The sequence below is a fragment of the Falco biarmicus genome, chromosome 15 (genome assembly GCF_023638135.1).
Source record: "Falco biarmicus isolate bFalBia1 chromosome 15, bFalBia1.pri, whole genome shotgun sequence".
Classification (NCBI taxonomy): domain Eukaryota; kingdom Metazoa; phylum Chordata; class Aves; order Falconiformes; family Falconidae; genus Falco; species Falco biarmicus.
Genome location: NC_079302.1, coordinates 15,563,199 through 15,581,926, shown reverse-complemented (window position 1 = coordinate 15,581,926; position 18,728 = coordinate 15,563,199). Strand labels below are relative to the sequence as shown.

General features: G+C 36.2%; 1 protein-coding gene across 6 annotated transcripts in view; it reads right to left on the bottom strand.

Moving 5' to 3' along the window:
* PHKB (phosphorylase kinase regulatory subunit beta) overlaps positions 1-18,728 on the bottom strand; it is an 80,071-nt gene that overhangs the window by 50,855 nt on the left and 10,488 nt on the right. For all 6 annotated transcript variants that reach the window (XM_056360933.1, XM_056360932.1, XM_056360935.1 and 3 more), the window contains 5 exons: positions 17,835-17,973; positions 14,793-14,892; positions 11,552-11,659; positions 9,520-9,600; positions 5,964-6,079 (listed from right to left, as the gene is read on the bottom strand). In XM_056360933.1, the coding sequence (XP_056216908.1) occupies positions 5,964-6,079; positions 9,520-9,600; positions 11,552-11,659; positions 14,793-14,892; positions 17,835-17,973 (544 nt within the window). The remainder of the gene's footprint in view (positions 1-5,963; positions 6,080-9,519; positions 9,601-11,551; positions 11,660-14,792; positions 14,893-17,834; positions 17,974-18,728) is intronic.

The following is an 18,728-nucleotide window of genomic DNA, read 5'->3' as shown; positions in this document are numbered from 1 at the left end:
CAGATTCAGAGCATCCATTAAAACAAAGCCTAGTGTAATTCTCCCAACTTTATTCATAAGCCTAAAACTTCCCATGACGCCCTTGTCTCCACTTAGCTACAACGCCCCTGACCAATGTGCCTTTACCTGTCTCTGCCACATTTCTATATAAACTGCAATACTGATGTATTGATTTCATTGACACCCCATATGCTATCCCTAAATGTCTGTCCCAGTCTTGTAGCTCCTCCTTCAGAAGCTCCTCCTTCTTTCTTCCTAACTGCCCATTCCTTTAAATAGGAGCTCAGCTTTCCAACTAGTTTATAATAAATCTGAAGTATTTTTAGTCAAAAAATGACAATAAATGAGACAATAGAAGACAGGAGAATAACAGGAAAGTATAGATGTCTACCTCGCTATCTTTAAAAAAGTCAGCAAATCTGAAGATATAATGTAAAAGACTGAAAAAGGAAAAAGCAGAATGAATCAGGCTGACATGACAAAAGGTTCAGTTATAAAAAGACCATAAGGGTAAACAAAAGTGACAGAACATAGTACAAGGACATAGATCAACACTGCAGGAAGAATGTCTCCAACCTTAGCAAGATAAAAATCAGTGGAAAGAAGAACTGAAAGGTTCATCTTTCCATAAAGCCTTTCCCTATAAGGGAGAGGAAGTTGTTGACACTGTCCTCAGCTACCATTTAGATGCAGCTAGCCTGTTTTTTCCAACTGGGCACAACACACAAACATGGAGAAAAACAAAAAACCCTAAATACACACACAAAAACACCCCACAAAACCAACTGAAACAAAAGAACAACTCTCCAACATTGACACTGCTACATATACATGCTTGAAAAGTCTGAAGTGTAAGAACTGGAAACAGTCTGGGAAAAATAGAATGTACCAATTAATTTAACAGTTCATTTATTAGCACAGTAATTCCTTGAAATACGCTATTAAAAAAAAATAAAAAAGGTGTTATAAGTTTATATCCTTTTTTTCTCTAAAACTGATTATTCACTTGGCCAACCACATCTTCCTTTTTCTTGCCGTCTTTTGTTTGGGATAAAAATTACACAGTACTGCCAAACAAGAGACAGAAAATAAAAAATAAAAAATGGGTTTTCAGAGGATCCATGTGCCCAGATACCATAAGAACAATGCTGGCACAGAGAGAAGTCATGACTGTAAGAAATGAAAGCACCCTTCAAAGTCTGAGAGCCGCACTACTTGCAGAGAAATGGTAAAATTAACAACAGTTAGGAATATGTAATTGCTCAACAAAACAGCCCCAGATTCTTTGTCTATAAAAATAATTGAAGAAGCAACACTGAGTTAGAAAAAATATTCAGAAAATAATCACTAATAATCCCCAACTTCCATATAAGAGGAGTTGTGATAGCATTGACAAACAACTGCACTCTCCGGCCCAAAAACATTACAGCAACCAAACCATCAAAACACTGCCAGCAGGGCTTGTGCTTTAACCTTTATTCTCCTATGCTCCATGCAGCACCCTGGGATCAGAGCAAACTTTTTACCTTACTGTAAACAAACTGATTTGTACTATTTATTAATGTAAAATGTCAAATGTTTATTTAAGTAATCCATATTTTAAAGATGGGATCTGATTATGATTACACAGAAAATTCTGAAAATAAATTCAGTGCAGAGTTATCAGACACCGATTTCAGACTCTAGCATTCTTTTTAACTATTACCAACAGGTTTACAAACCTCCACCTTTCTTTCTGAAACATTGCCAGCAATAGTACTTATGGGATTTAATTCTAATTGGTTCAACAAGAGAAAGCTGATTAGGTTAACTAAGTTCTGCTCTGAGCAGCTGTCATCAAACAGTGGTGAAATCCCTCAGTTCTGTATCTTCTGCTGATTAAAGCTTTTGATACTGGAGAATGTGAGGAAGGAATAAACTGAACTCAGAAGTGTTGTGAATATAATTATTTTTCTGGCTTTGTTCCAAATACCTAAACAAAAAAGTAATTGTTCTAACAATTCTCTATTTTAATTATCACCTAGCAACTGATCAAACAAATTGGCGTGATGACTCAGAACAGAACTTTTCATAGGAGTTATGTATTATTACCAAACTGCATACATAGAAAATCAGGTAAAACCTGCGCACTGAAACCTGTATCACATGTTAAAATCTCATATTCTTCTTCTCCCTTCCAAACAGCACTGCTAATACCCACAGTCAGGTGTTTTTAGAGCAGGAAAGAAGGCTACTGACAAAAGGTAGTGAAGTAATAGTTGTTTAACGGCAAAAACTGCTGGTATTCAGGTAATGTAAAACTACCTACTCCATCCACAAAACAGGATGATACTGCTTGAAAAAAATATTACGACAAACATGGATGCCTTCCTTGAAATAGTTTCTATTTTACGTAGTCATTATTTTACAGTGAGAATAATACTCACTGTAATTGATCAGTATTTTTATACCTCTAGTTATTCAAAGCCCCAGGAGATTTCAGTACTCTCACAAATATTACTTGCAAATGAAAATATAAAGGGCTCAACATTCAAATACTGCTTTCTTTTCCCATAATGTACCATGATATATCACGCATTCCCCTCACCATACACACAAGTACTACTTAGATTACTAGAAGCTTCACGGGTAACTGACAGAAGGAAGTTACTTAAAAAAAAAAAAAAGGTCTGAGAACAGCTGTAGAATCAAGGATGGCTTCAGAAGACTGAACAATCACCCAGCACGACACACTTCAGAACTATGATTACACTTCAGACACTTGTTTCATTCCTACTGATTAATGCCTTCCTGTTGGACAAAGTAGAAAAAAGATTTTATAATAAACATTATGCTCATGTCTTTCTACAGAAAAACATTCTTCATACTCTGCCTCTTTCAGATTTCCTCTGAAAATTTCACAGGATCATAAAGTCATTGGTTGGAAGGAACACAGAACTCACCTAGTCCACCACGAAATCTCACTTGAACCCAGACATAATAACCAAGACCAATTCAAGTAAACCACAGCCTCATCTAGACAAGTCTCAAAAACCTCCAAGGATGGAGATTCTGAAATGTTTGGGGTGTTTTGGGTTTTTTTTAGTATTCTGCTCTGGTGTTTTATCACGCTTCAAGTTATAAGGTTTTTTTTCTCAGTATCTGTACTGAACCTCCCCAGGTGTAATCTGTTGACCTTACTGTAGCCGCCAAGTATTGTGACTTGTCATGAGTTATCAAAAGCAGTCTTGCAATCATAGTACCATGGGTAACATTTGACCTTGACCCACATTTGGGACAGGGGAAGCTGAGACTAACCTAGAGAAATTACAAAGCATTATTAAATTCACTTAACCATCATTCATAATTCCCAGTAACTTTTAACTGTTAGATTTGCCCTTCTCAGTGAACTACCTGAGAGCAAACACTAAAATTTGTATATTCTTAGCAACTGCTAATCAAAACACACCTCAGAGGATACACATCCCTAACCCTCCTCCCATTCACAGTTTCTTGCCTGCATCCAAGAACTGTGCAGTTCAACTGGAACATCATACACACAAGGGATGTTAAAAACACACCACAAAACCAACAAAACAATAAAAAAATCCCACCACAATACTAATAATTTCATAACTAGACAAAACAAAATAGAACAAGGAAGAACAGCACTATAGCAATATAATACCTACACTACAGAGAAGAGCAAGATTGAGGCTCTACAGTCTCAGATTCGGAACATGAAGACAGTGCACGTCAGCAACTTCATTATTCTCACAGTACATATGGGAGATGTCAAAGACATTTTGCAGAGGTACTCAGCAGATGCCAGGAGAACAGCTTGATCAAATGGTTACAGGACAAATTAATTTTTCAGAAGTTGAGCCGTATGTGGAGGGGATCACGCTATAATAAAAGCTGTTCTAAACCTTGCCTTTGAACCAGTAAAAGCCATCAATTTGCATACATCAATGAAGACCTGGTCCACAGAGTGTTTCGCTATTTATCATTTATTAGAAGTGTTTTGAACTGCACTAACATAGGATACCAGGACTGTGTAAAGACTTAAAACATCTGCGTCTTCTAACACAGGCCACAATTTGCAGTTATTATTCACTGACTTCGTGTTATATAACATCATCTTTAAAAAGAAAGCCTCTTTCAATAAAGGACAAGAAACAACTTCCAGTTCTGAAAGCAGACACACTGTATGCAGACTTACAGTGTGTGTGGGTCTGAAAAAAAAGGGCCAGGACTACAGCATATTTAATATTGAAACTTGACTGGTTTGGAGTCCATAATCACGGAAGATATACATACATCACTCGTGACTAGCCCTGATCAGTCATAACCACTTCTTGAATTTTTTTTAATTGTTGTTTTAGAACTCTCTTTGTTATGCTGTTATTGTAGTGTGACTACCTAAGTAAAGAGACCATTTTAGCGTATCCACGGCTTTCCTCAATAGTATCTAAATACATCTTTTGATGCAGGTTGCTCTTCTGGTTTTTTTCTGAGAACAAGGGAAATTGCCTACTGGCTTCCTACAGTGAAGCTGAGTACCAACATGCACACAAGGAAAGAAAAATAGGGCCAACACCTGTTCCTGATGGCCAAACTCTACTACTTAAATTAGACCCAAGGTCTGCACTTCCTTTTGTGCCAGCTCAACAATCTGTTAAGATTGGCTCAGTCCCTCTCATAAAACTTCACCCTTAGAAAAATCAACCTGTAAATACCAGTCTAGATTAAGACAGGACAACATGCTCATTTCCATCTGGTTAAAATATCTTCGGTTTTCCCTGAAGGAAATTCACATACTGAATAACCAGAATGCTGCAAACAACAGGAGACACAGGAGTTTCAGTGTTCCTTTTGCAAATTTGTACAAGGTGAGATGCTTAAGGAAGAATATGATTCTCTGAGTACTGCTGTAGCCCGGCATTTGAAAATTCTACAGACATAAAAGGAAGGAAAAGCAACAAACTAACAAAGCCAACTACATAGTAACAATTTGGAGTTTTCAGTTCTCATACTGGCACTACAGCTCTACATAAGCCCTGAAAAAAAAAAACATACCTTTTTAATATACAAAATTATGTTTTTTGCTTCAGTGATGTGTAATTCTATTTATATGTTAAACTACACGGCTGTATGTGAACTAAGAAAAATTATTTCATTCTGAAATGAGAACACACATTCTTTTGGAAACATCAAAGACTGGAAGAAACACATGTATTACTTGCAAGTCCACGATAATGATGATGATACTTTAAAAATCCTGAGATATTCAAGCAATAGCCATTTTCATGATCAATGAAAACTACCAAGTCAAGAAGTGAAGAAAACAATAGTAACAGTAGAAAAAGCAAGTTGTCAGGTAACAGATTTCATCCTTCAAGACAGACAACATGTGAGCAATTCCACTGAACTGGACCACTCTGATACCAAAATGTTAAAAACATTCCTAACTGTCCCACAGGACAGGGGTCAGAACACCTGGTTACTCGCAGCATCTGAAGAACCTGGAAAGGAACTTGTGCACTAAGCTATCCTCTAGTGTCCAGCATCTTCCTCCCAGTATGGCAGAGATGAGAAAATGATTCAACTCATTGAACTCATGATTCAACACCTCCTTAAATCAAGGTATTCCTAAACATATTTGTGAATCCAGTATACTGCACAATCTTCCAGAGCCTGAACTGCTCTGAATACAATTTTCAGAACTATATGCATGCAGCTGCACATAATTATTGGAATATGAATACTCAAATAGCTAAGCATCTATGTGGTTATTTCAGCATGCACATGATGATGAAATGATGTTCACACTTTCCCAAAATACATCTCTCAGTCTTTAGAGAACCTTAATTTAGTGCAAACAGTATTTTAATGCATTATTATTTTTAACTCATCCCATGAATTCTTTTTGTACATATCCCATTTACTTGCTTTGATTGAAAGAGCTACACTGGCTCACATACCTTGAATGCAGCTCTGGACTCCCATTGTTGTATTTACTTCCTCTTTCCCAGACACCAAAATCTGGTACACGATAGGATCTTTCCACACAGAACACAAGATTTTGAATGAAGGACACCTATAGGAAAGAAAGAAAGAAAACTAACTGAAGGAAAATGAAAGCTTATTTCCTTCTGTTTATTTTTTCAAAAAGACAAACTTGGTTTTCCTCAGCCATCATAATTGTGCCTTCCATCCTCCCCGCCCTCGCCCCAGGTAGTGATGTTCCCAAATTCAGATATTCTCTTTAAAACCAGCTTTTAATCAACAAAATATTAAGAGCTATCCCAAATTAGGTGATGATGTGATTTATTCCTAGAAACAGAGGTGACAATGTGATTTTGTTCCTACAATGCACGGGTAAAAATGATTTCATATTTGAAGAGCTCCAAAAAGGTGTCATTTTGATCTTTTTAAAAGAATTTGTCCTAAAAACAACATCAGAAAGCAAAAAGAAATTAAATCCTGCAAGATCAAGACACAGAAGTCTTGGCGCTCTTTCTTAGTTCATTTTAAAAGAACTGATATGCTGAAGTACTATTATATTAGCTCCAGATAATACGTACTTCAGGCAGATTTAAACACACTCCTCTATAAACACAAATAAAACTCTGAACCAATTCATTATAACTAAAATCTCCTCTTGGATCAACATATTTCAACTGAATACTAACTTATTTAAGGGTATTTTAAGATATTTCAGGTGGGGATTTACTTAAGCAGGTACTTTTCCTCATTTACACTGTTGAAGAGAGACATTTGGAGTCGCTTGATTGTATAAAAGTTAAATTGATGATAAAATTTCACTTCAAAGAGCCCACAGATTAGAATTCATTAACCACAAACACCAGATTTACACTGGTTCGTCCACCAAAGTAGTGATTTCATCCCCACCCATCCACAATATTCTATTTTGGGATAGAGGGAAAAGAGAATATTGCAATGGCTATAAACACAACCATATTAGAGAACTACAGAGGAGGATCCGCTCTACTACAGTCAAGTGATATTTTATTTTTTTTAATGAGCTATGAGATAAAAAAAAAATCTTTTACTGAAAGGTGTTTGCTTCCATTTTGATCTACCTGCAACCTGCTGTTTTGTCTTTTTCATTTTTATTTAAATCTTTAAAAGTTACTATTTCAGATACCCTCTTTAGGCTAATACAAGTCCCTCAGCAACATACATAATTCTTTGCTTACTTCTCTCTCTCTGTGTTACAGATCTCTGCTAAAATTTCAGTGGGGTACTCATATACAATTATCTGTACACTAAATCTTTTCAGAGCTAGTACTTTCAAGGAAACAGACTGTCCCGCTCTTTACATATGCCCAGTATTATTCATCCCTGTAATTTAGCATTTGGCTGTATTAAAATGAACTTTCTCTGAACGAAGCTTGAATAGCCAGTGATTGAAAGTGTGGCTTCTCCTATCTCTATCAATAACTGAAATTTAGATGCATCATCTAAATGAAGAAGCAAAGAGCGCCACACAAAAATATATAACCGTACCAACGACTTTTGAGCAGTGATGATGTTCAGAACACAAGGGGAACAAAAAAACCGTCAATTACAGATATTTTATGAGACTAACCAAGCAGCAGATTTACAGGATAAAAAGGCAGCAGATAACTAGTTGCAAGCCAGAATCTTCAGAGAGGATTCATTCATATCATGGGCATGTAAATACTGTAACCGAGTCAATGCTAAAGCACTTACAGAAATTATGGATTGTGTGCGTTAAGCTTACTTATCCAGAAGTCAAGCATGTGGAAAGTAAGGTGTAATAAAGAACACGCAGCATGGATGACTGCAAATACTAGTGTTCCTTTGGTTTATGTGCAGATAACTGCTCTCAAATTCATTCACTTGCACAATCGTATACTGTTCTCTTTGTTAGGGAAGCAAAGATGCCAGTAAATTAATTTTTCAATTGCAAACAGATGCAACTGGAGGGTAACTCATTGACAGCTGCCATGCCTGACATCAGGCAGCCTAGTACACGATTGCCTCCGAAGCCAAGAGTTCTGTGTACAAACACATCCACGCAGACAGCTTGCCAAGTATCAACCATCTGCCAGCACCTTCCACCGCGCTAGCGCTGGTTCAAAACCCTCTCTGCAAAGGGGAAGAGGCTACCTACATCGTGCAGTGGTGTTACTGGAAAGAAATACCCAACTCAGCGTCTGGGTAGCAGACTGCCGCATCCCCAGTGTTGGCCAATGCCACAATGCTGAGTATTATCTAGACACATAGGAAAACTTGGAAATACCATCATTATGTGCTGTTAATAAGATCTAACCATATACACAATTGCTGAAGCTATATAGAAACTAATCAAATGTACAGGTCTGTGGTAAGATAATCTTAGTATAAATCTCCAGAGTCCACAGATCCTAGGGTACAGCTGCAATGAAAACTCCATTCTGACACTGAAATGGAGAATATCCGCTGGCTAGAGAGTCTATATACATGTATTTTCCTACAGATTCTGTAATTAAATGTAAACATCTGGAGGGTAATATAATTTATAAGTCAAGCTGAGTAAATACATAATTACATACATTTGCCTCCTCACAGACATAAAGGCACTTCAGTGAAAAAATACAGACCTATCACACGATCTAACTAAGCGAGAAAGGAGATAAGCTGCACCATTTACTTCTCTCATTATCTAAAGGAAAAACATTAATGAATATGTATATTTTAGAAATATAATGCAAACACACTAGTACTGCAAAAATCTCCCTTTTTTAAAAATGGTAGTGCTCTAAGTGCATTTAAGCTTTTTAAGGCAATACAGCAGCAACTATTAAACAGACCAGAGTACTTTTAAACAAATCCTGATTAAAAAATTGGGAAACCAATAAATAAATATCTGTGCTTTCTGTTCCTATCTCAAAACATAACCTCATTTTAGAGCAGGAGAGCAGACTGTCTGGACGTGACTCGTCCTCAAGTCAAGACCATGGTGACTGTTACTATCTTATTTACAGAACAGTTAACAACCTTACAAGCATCTCTTACCATGATATAAAATTGTTTCATTTTCAATTAAAGACAGAGCAAAAATTCTTAACACCCATATGTATTTGAAGAAAGTCCTTCAGCCTTCCAGAAAATTGACCCTATTGTTTATTATATTGACATTCCAGTGGACAGAATGCACTGACTGACAGTTTGAAAGAAGGTGAAAAGTGAGAACAACATAACCAAAGTTAATCATACTCACAGACCTTGTAATTCTTGACCTTGTACCTTTCAGAAATAGCAGGGAACTATAAAAGTTTTCAATGTCATGTTACATTCACTCTGTGCATATCTAACACTTTATTAGCTATTAATTTCTTTCACTATCTATTCATTCCATTTATCTTTTCTAACTTCCATTAGAGACAGAGAATATGTGCAGTCTATTTCCAGAACAATTACTTTACAGTCTGTAATTAAATAAAGCCAAGAAAAACACCCCAACAACTTAATAAAGCATGTTTTTTAACATTGGAAATCGATTCGTACCTCATCCGTGTTGTAGATAATCTGCAGCCCCGAAGAGATCATCTCAACCAAATAGAGGAGAAATAACGACAGAGCATTTATCTGAAGTAATTAAAAGACAGCAAGGAAACTATAATTAACTTCACATTTATTGCAGTCAATAAGCAAACAAGCTAAATGTGTATGCACTAACAAAAATGGTCCCACTATCACATCCTTTTGGTTCTTCAAAAACAGTATCCTAATCTACCAATATCCTAGGTGCAACGATGTGGGAACAATCTATAGGAAGAAAAGCCACAAACAAGCACTGTCCTCTAAAACTTCTGCTGCAGCATCATTTTTTAAATTATATGAAACTATGATATTAAAATATTTTTGCTTAGGCATACTGCTTTGACGCACAGGCAATCACTTCAGTCACAAGCTGTTTCATGTTTACATACCTGACAATTCACTAGCCAAGGCGGCAAGTACTATATTAACACATATATAGTACACAGCACACCTAAAAAGCAAATCACTTTAACCCTAACTGGAAATTTAGCATCATCAACTGATAGAGATATAATTACTACATTCAGATATGATTAAACATGTGAAAAACTGTTATTTTGTAGCTGTACACAGCATTTATTATTAACAGTAAGTACCTTCAGCAGCTGTACAGATGAGCATCGAAGTCAATTTATTAATGAATCAAATAAAACTGCTTTTGTTACGCAGATCTAGTGTAATTGAGGACTTGTACAACTTCAATAGAGAAAGTAAGTGTATCACAATAATTTGCTTCAATGGGCTATAAAACCACAATCTCCATATATTAAATCTAGAGAAACTATCTAGAACAGAAAAACTGGATTCTTATCTGAAACACAGCAGATTAAGAATAAGATCCAAATTCTAAAAACTCCAGGAGACTTAAAGACTGATGATTCCAGTCTCTTAATACAATCTGAAAAGCTCCAGGTACAGTAATAACAGCAGCACAGCTATGTAGTATATTCCATTCTTCCCAACTGAACCACCTCAGTTACTCTGTTTTCTATTGTCTCCACAGAGCTGAAAACCCTCTATTTCTTGAGATCTGCTGATGGCAGAAGGGAATGCGCATTCACATTTATGGCAAGGACTGAGGTGACACAAAAACCAGACTGTGACATACAGTGCTTCCCAGGTCCCAATACTGTCTCCTCCCGCAGATGAGATGTGCATTTTCAAGAAGCTTCACACAGAAGTCCAAAATACCAAGTTAGGATAACTCCACAGATAATTTTTTTCAAAGCATACACTTCCTGAATCCAACACGTTTACTGTGCAAACTACTCAAGTGACACTGTCACCATGAAATTAAATAATTATCAACCTACTGTCACTTCTGAATAATTCCACTAGCAATTTCTGAACTAGAAAGAGTTATGGAATGCAAAATAACAAGGTCATGAATGCTAAAAAGGGTCTGAAGGTAAAGAGAATTAAAAAAAGAGAGTAAATCAAGACTTAGGAAAATGAAAGACAATAAAACAATCAATTATGCAACGAATCTGACTAGGAACACCTACACAAAATAGCAAACAACAATTTGTAACTAAGCAAAGCTGTTGACGGCGTACATTAAATCTTCACTATGAATGAAAATTACTCAGACTTATGGAAAATTAAGCTGGGAACATTAATAAAAAAATGTAACAGTCAACGTAAGATTACACTAAATCTTTCACTTTACTGACTACCCCAACATTTTTTTGCCAGGATTATTTATTGACAGCCATCTGTTGGTCTCAAAAAGAAGCAACTTCATAAACAAACAACCATCTACCTCCACATATCCCAGCTATTTCAGTACCTTCTGACCAAAACATACCACCGAGTTATATTTCAAAACAGTCTTTTCTCACCAGAAGATGCAAAAGGAATCTCAATTTTATCAAGTACAACACATCTAACACAAACCTAAACAAACTGAGACAGCTGCATCATGAAAGAATGGAGATGACAATAACATTTTCTAAAATAATCCAAACTTCCATTTACACACACATGCGTATCTTACTTGAAGGTGACCATATTCCTTATGGGAGAAGACCTCATCTCCAGTGTGTGCACTGAAAACAGAATGAAGACATTCAGATGGTTTGGGGTCTTGCTTAAATTGCTGAACCTAAAGGTAAATTGAAGGCAAAACAAAATCAAAGTCAGTAATTTCAGTATGTTTGGCTACTACAAATTCACTACATCACTCAGGTATTTCAAAACTTCTTGATATGAACACTACATAGAACTTACAAACTACAGTTCCTGAAACATCACGAACTATTTCACACATACCTAAAGTATACATACACTTAGATATTCAACCCATGTAACTAACCTCTCCAGGTTTGGCTGGAAAAAAAGTCTGTAACAGCTAGCTATAGATGCATAGTCACATTCATCTTCTGGACAAATACCACCTCATTTTACTGGAAATGAAATCCTAGCAGAAAGCATGTTGAAGCACATCACACCTACCCGAATTCACAGAACGGAAATGTACATAGAGCATCCAGAAGCTCTCAGCTGGCTCACCACCTTTCCCTAGCAGAGCACCATGAATCCCAGCTACTCTCTCACGCACCGGGCACCTCCCCTCCTCACCTTCCTGCCCCACCCTACAGAGCCTGCATCCACCCATTACCACGTGCCAGCCACTTCAGCTATCCTGCCATGCCTCCGATCCCGTGACATCGTAGCCCTGGAGCTGCACACCTACTGCTCACTCCTCCTTTTTGTTCCCCTTGCATTAGTGCATGGCGTTTCTGAGAGAGGCACCCAAGCACGCCCATCTCCCAGAAGGGCTATGAGAGCTTTCATTTCCGTAATGCCATCCCATAGGTATCTCCTTATTTCCACACACATACCTGGGACAATTCCACTTCGGTTACTGCTGTGTGCCTTCCATTCACACCACCCTAGGCCCTTCGCCTGCCTACCCCATCCACCACCTCCTCATTTGATCGTTAAGAACTCTCTCTCTCTCTCACCATTCCTAGCTTACAGCTCTTACTGGAGTGCAAAAGCCCAAAGCTTAGGTTCACAATGTTCTTAATAATTTTTATGAACTACGATCTGTAACACTTAGTATTTTTTATTGTATCATTTGACGACGTGACAAAGCTTTTAAACAAACAAAAAAAAATAATTATTGTAATTAATATTTTTTAAGCCTTGATTACAGACCTACAAAAAAGTGTTTGCAAATTGCCATATGTCGATCATGTAACAAATGAAAAGCTGCAAGAGCTAAGAAAGCCTAGTATAAAAGAGCATATGGGAAAACAAAGATTTATTTTGGTAAGCAGAGTTTGTGACATTCAGACGTACAGTGAAATGTTTACAGACACTAGAAATCAAAGCTGATATCTTAAAAAGAAAACATAAACATCACAGACAGGAAGAACAGCACCCCAGATTAAAATGACTTTTTATTCATGGACACCAACACTGGACCTCAGAATCAGCCTCTATGATACAGCATCTCTTACGATGGAGACTGAATGCAGTTAAGATGAATTACTAATACACGAGGTTAACAACAAAGGAGTGAAATAAAACTAGAGTCATTTTAAAGTAGTTTTGTTTCCTTTTTCATCACAAAATACAATGTCCGCTACCTTACAAAAACTGTATAATAATCAGGACTGTCGGAGAGCTGCTAATAGGGCACAGAAAGGAAACAAAGTTCACAAAAGAATGAAGGTAACAAAAGAAAATCCTTCTCCGTATTCCTCAAGTTATGCTACACTCTCCAACAAACAAGTTTTCGAATTTTCTAACCATCATTGCCAGCACCTTTTCCACATTTCACAACATTTTCAACACTGATCTTGTCTTCATGGGATATTCTTCTCCACCAACAAATCATACAGTGTATATCATGTGGCCCAGAAGCAAGAAGGTGAATACTATTTTTTGGAGTTATGTCTAGTGCATGAACACATTCAATACATTTTAGAACATAACTCATATGTTCAGTAGTTATAAAAACATCTGCAATTTTTGTCACAGCAACATCTATTCAAGTCACACCTTAGGCACACATAATCCATGTTATTAAAAAAAATACCTTTCTTCTACATGAGGCCAGCACATACAGAGTCACTCAGAATAAAGTCCAGTTTGACTTATGTTAGGTACTGGAGAATGTTTATTACTACACTTGCTGTAGGAAGAAAGAAGCATTTATAGTAATCAAGGCAAAAGCTGACAACTAGTATGTCAGCAGTACGACACCTGGGATAATTTAATGCTTGTTATTCATATCTACACTTACCATCCTCAAAACAAACCACTGCATGTCAAAGAGAGAAACAACAGCTCAAATGTAAAAAGATCAGTTTAGGTCAAGATTATTTAAAAACTGAGACTACAAAGAAACAGAAAATGGAGAAAAAAAAATCATGTCAGCATATATACAATGGCAATTCACCAGATTTGCTTTTTATTATTACTACTGATACCACATGCCTACAGACTTTACATTCCAGTTTGTGTGCTTTGAAGTGATGGACGCTGTATCATAACACACAAATTATTTTTAGCAATACAGTTAAACAAATAATCACATGGAACATAGATATTTAACTATCTGTAGCATTCCTTACCACTATGCAAAATTAACCCACTACATCTAGGCTTTGATAAGGAGACGCACTGACTATCCAAAAATATTCAGGGTATACTCACAAGAGCATTAAAGACTGAATAAGTCAACTGTATTATAAGTAAATTACTCTTTCCTTATTCATTTTGGGCTGCTGCCCTTCTGAATTTACATAATTGTGTCAAAGAAAAGTTTACGTTGCGTAAAGTGGCTGCTAAAGAAAGCAAGTAAAATAATCAAAACGATCACCTAGGTGAGGAGAACAACTGCAAATGCAATAACCAACCCAACAGTACAAAGAAAACTCTCCAGCCTTAGCTCAAAAAATTCTACATTTTTCCATTTAAGAACTAATTAGGCATTTAAAAAAAACCAATTACTAATGGTCTAACGTTTAAACAGGATCAATAACTACAAAAGAAACTCAAAGAAGTTTCAAGTATACCCTGTGGTTTAGTTCACCGAATGCTTGTGCCTTCTACACCCTAAAACAATGCTGCGACCTGACAGTAATGAAGCAGCTGCTGTTAGCTGGGCCACACAGTAATACTGCATTCCCTTTTCAAATTTTATCTAAATGTAGAAGTTTTCATAGTTTAATTAATCCCTTGGAATTAAGTGAGTGCTAGTGTCCACGCTACAGTGTTTTTACCTTATCAGCCTGGCGCATGTAGCAGTAGAGAATTCCTCTCATACACTTTATAGCAGAATGCTCCAGTTCGTGAGTCCTTCCCTTGTCATCATCAATACGCCTGGGGAAGAGAGATAACTCATAAAACAAATTGGAAATACATTAGGGGGGCAAAAATTTTTTTTAAAAAAGACACATTAGTGCTTCAGAATATTAAGTATTTAATTACACTGTTGGACAGTAGTGCCCACACTAGTAGCAACGTATTTATAGCCCTACCCATCCTTCCTTAATTAAAAAAAAAGGAAAAAAAGAAGCTTTTTAGTTTATGGTGCAACTTACACAAATATTCCTATTTCAAGATTTGAAAAGAATAAAACCAATAAATCCTTGATTTTATAACTGATAATTATAAGCTGATATTACAACAGTGCAAGCCACTAGTCAACTTAATCAACAATAATCAACTGATAAGCTGATATTATAACAGTGCAAGCCACTGTTCTGTGTTCCTTCAAAGATTCCAAACACAAAGGCAATTTCTCTTTAACTCTACAAAACACCTGCCATTCACAATCAAGTAGTCAATTTCCTGATGACGTGGATAAACTGTACATACAAGAGTCTGAAAGTTCATTACTCTGAATGTCCAGAAATGTGTTTCAAGATACCTTAGTATTTTTATACCATGAAATCAAACAAACTCACAATTATCCTATTACTAAACGTATATTAAAAACAATGCCAAATCCCAAGTTCTTTTAACTGTAAGAAACGTTTTGTATGTAAACAACCTTAATCATTGCATTCATGCGTTCTGTCTTTTCCAGTTCTCAGTTTCTGATTGAGCCTTTCAGGGCAAAAACAATGTTTTCTTACGTATCTGTAAGTTACAACAACCTTCCTCTGATACAAATACGCAAAACAGCATAATGTGCTCACTGCTGCTTCTCAGTCCACTTTTTAGCTGTTACTAATTGGTTACAGGCACGTGGATGCTAACTACACTGCAAACAAAGCATAACCTTTTCTATCATAATTAACATGTTAGTAGTTTATGCTGAGGTTCTGCTACCCATGCTGAAAATTAGGAAGGCAGCGATAACTTAAAAAATCATAAACATCCAGAAATCACACTATTTAAATAATAAACTTAGATAAAGTAAGTGTACTTGCTTTCAATTACAAAGTTGAAACAAGGAGGGAAAAGCAACCCTACAAGGAATAAAATCAGATAATGCAAAATTAATAGGTTAAGAATTTTTTATGCAGTAGGATGTATTCTCAACTTAATCACAAATCCAAAGAGCAAGAAGAAGCACATGTAAAAGTTCTGAATTTTTCAGATTACAGTATTTTTCCTCTACTCACAACGGCAGTGCTTTTTTTCCCAACATGCTCTCAAGAAATTTAGTTTTCATTAAAGTGAACAGCAGCACTGGCATGAACCAAGCACTGTAAGCAGCATGTGGTAGGTAACGCAGCCTTCCATGTGAGTCTTGTATCTTGGCTCATTTCATATTTCAGCTGTTTACTTAATTTCAATCATCAAAGTCTGCCCATCAAAGAAAATTTTTTGCATAGCACCTGAAGTTCAGGGTCCTGTTCTGGGCATAACTGGAAGTAACACAAAACATTTATCTTGCCACTTTGCCCTTCCTTCAATCTGCAACAAATTTTATATATCATCTTCTATGATTCTACATTTTGGAAATTAAAGACTGAATAACTTGGGCACTGTTATGCCATGCTCTCTTCTGTGAGTTGCTGAAAAATCAAAACAATTGCCCCTGCCCCCTTCATTCTTCCTTCTATTTATTTTCTTTTTATGTTTGTTTTCAAATGCTTTTATTCCACCAACAGAAAGAGGAATTAAAAGAAAGATGCAAAGATTTCAAGATAAGAAATGAAAGTAATAATTACACATTTGGAATGTTAATTTCCTTATAATTTGTGCTAGTTTCTCAAAATTTTGAAAGCCATTAGATCTCGGACACAGCATCTCCAGAAGTAAACACAGATCTCCGTATGTCTTCTCTTTCAAAAAGCCTAATTTTGTAACAACATTTCCTAGAAGATAACTTTAACAACTGTTTCTTCAGATTGATGTCAGAGGTATAGTATCTAAAGCAATAAATAGAAACACCACAGAAACTCAAAATTTTTTGTCTGCTAAGTAGATCATCTTTACTTTAACAGTAGCTCCTCATATGATTTCTGGCCCTTCTTCTGTAAAATACACTAGAATTTTGTTAAAGAACGTGATCACTACCTCAATACAATAAGTTGATTACTAGAAAGAGTAAATTATTCAGTATCTGCACACTATTTTCTTTCTTAAAAATACTGCATTCGAGTTATCATCATCTCTGTCTGTGTTCTCCTGGCTGGGGGCAGCAAGGTTGGAAACAAGGAATCCTAAATTCTCAGAAAGCAATTTCCATAGTTATTTAACCTAAAGGAGAGGGAAATACAAATAAATTATTACGGGAGGTAACTCTCCCACAGTTCTTAAGGTCATACTACACCACACAAATTCCCAGCCTACTTCTCTAATCAATCAACAGTGGAAACAGAAAAAATAAAAAACAAGAGCTAACAACTGAGACTGCTTAGTTTATGTACCTAGAGAGGAAGATAGTCACTATTATTTCCCAAACATACGTTTCTCAGCATTCAAGGATTCAGTCTCCCACAAGCACCTGGATTGTTACCACCTGCAAGAAGCCTGCTTCTGCTCTGAACTCACATTTCAAATGAGCAGTATTCCTTGAGCACAGTTTGCACAATAACCTTTATTTTTAACAGCATGCATTAATTGCTCTGTTTCAGAAAATTGGTACCAACAAAATCATACAATAACATGTTTAGTTACCAAAAGTAGAGTGACATTTTTTAAGCTAGCCACTACACAAATATTTTTATCGAGATTTGGAAACATGTACCATCTCTGGGTTTACACAACTATTTTTGCTAAAACTTGATGTCTTAAAAACATTCCTGGGGAACCGCATAACAGAAAGAATGCAACATGGCAGAGACATGAGTTTAGAAGTTATTCACCTGTAAGCAAGGGCTAATGCCCAGGCACATGCAGCACAGTAAAGACTGTCATGTACTTTTGCCTTTCGGTTATCCCCGTACGTCTTTGTAGGAAACAGACCTGTGGTTGGGCTTTGATGAAGTAGCAATGTTGACTTAACTGGAGAAAGAAAAAAAAAAATGGTATTAACAACACTTATGTTTCTTCCAATTTCTACGTAGATTTTCAGGAATAAATCAAGATGTGAAGAACCTGTTGAGCACACACAACATAAAACAGAAGAGAAAGAAACGTAAGGAGAAAGACACAGCAAAAAAAACCCAACAACAAACTAAACAAATCTTTGTTAGGTTGGCTTTTCAGTAAAATTGGGCCTTTCTACAAAAATACAGTATTCAAAAATATTTATATGGCTCTGTTCTAGTACAACCCACTCCACACAGAACCTCTACAATGCAGCCCCATAATTTCCCTTTTATGAAAAAAAGGGACTACAGTATGTCAACTGCCTCCCCAAATAATTTCAATAGTTCAACTCTGCAGAACACTAGATTCCTAGAAAGTAATTTTTTAACTTAGGTCAGATGATTGTATTGATATTTTTAAAAAAGGAAAGGAACAAGTAAGGTAAGAGTACAACTGCAATTATTTATCTCATCACCTCAACATAAAAATAAAATCAGACAGGAATTTTCAAGTTGTCAAAATTAAATTTGGAAAAATACTAAATATTACTTTCATTCTTTTTGTACATTTCACATTTTCTGAATTGTTTTCCTAAAACTGTATAATAACCAGAGTGCTGCAAGATTGAAGCTGTGCTTAATGTCCTCAAACATGACCCTTCTAACAATAACCTGTCCATTATAAGACAAGAAAGCAAGTTTTTTTTTTCCCATAGTGTTATCAAGCAT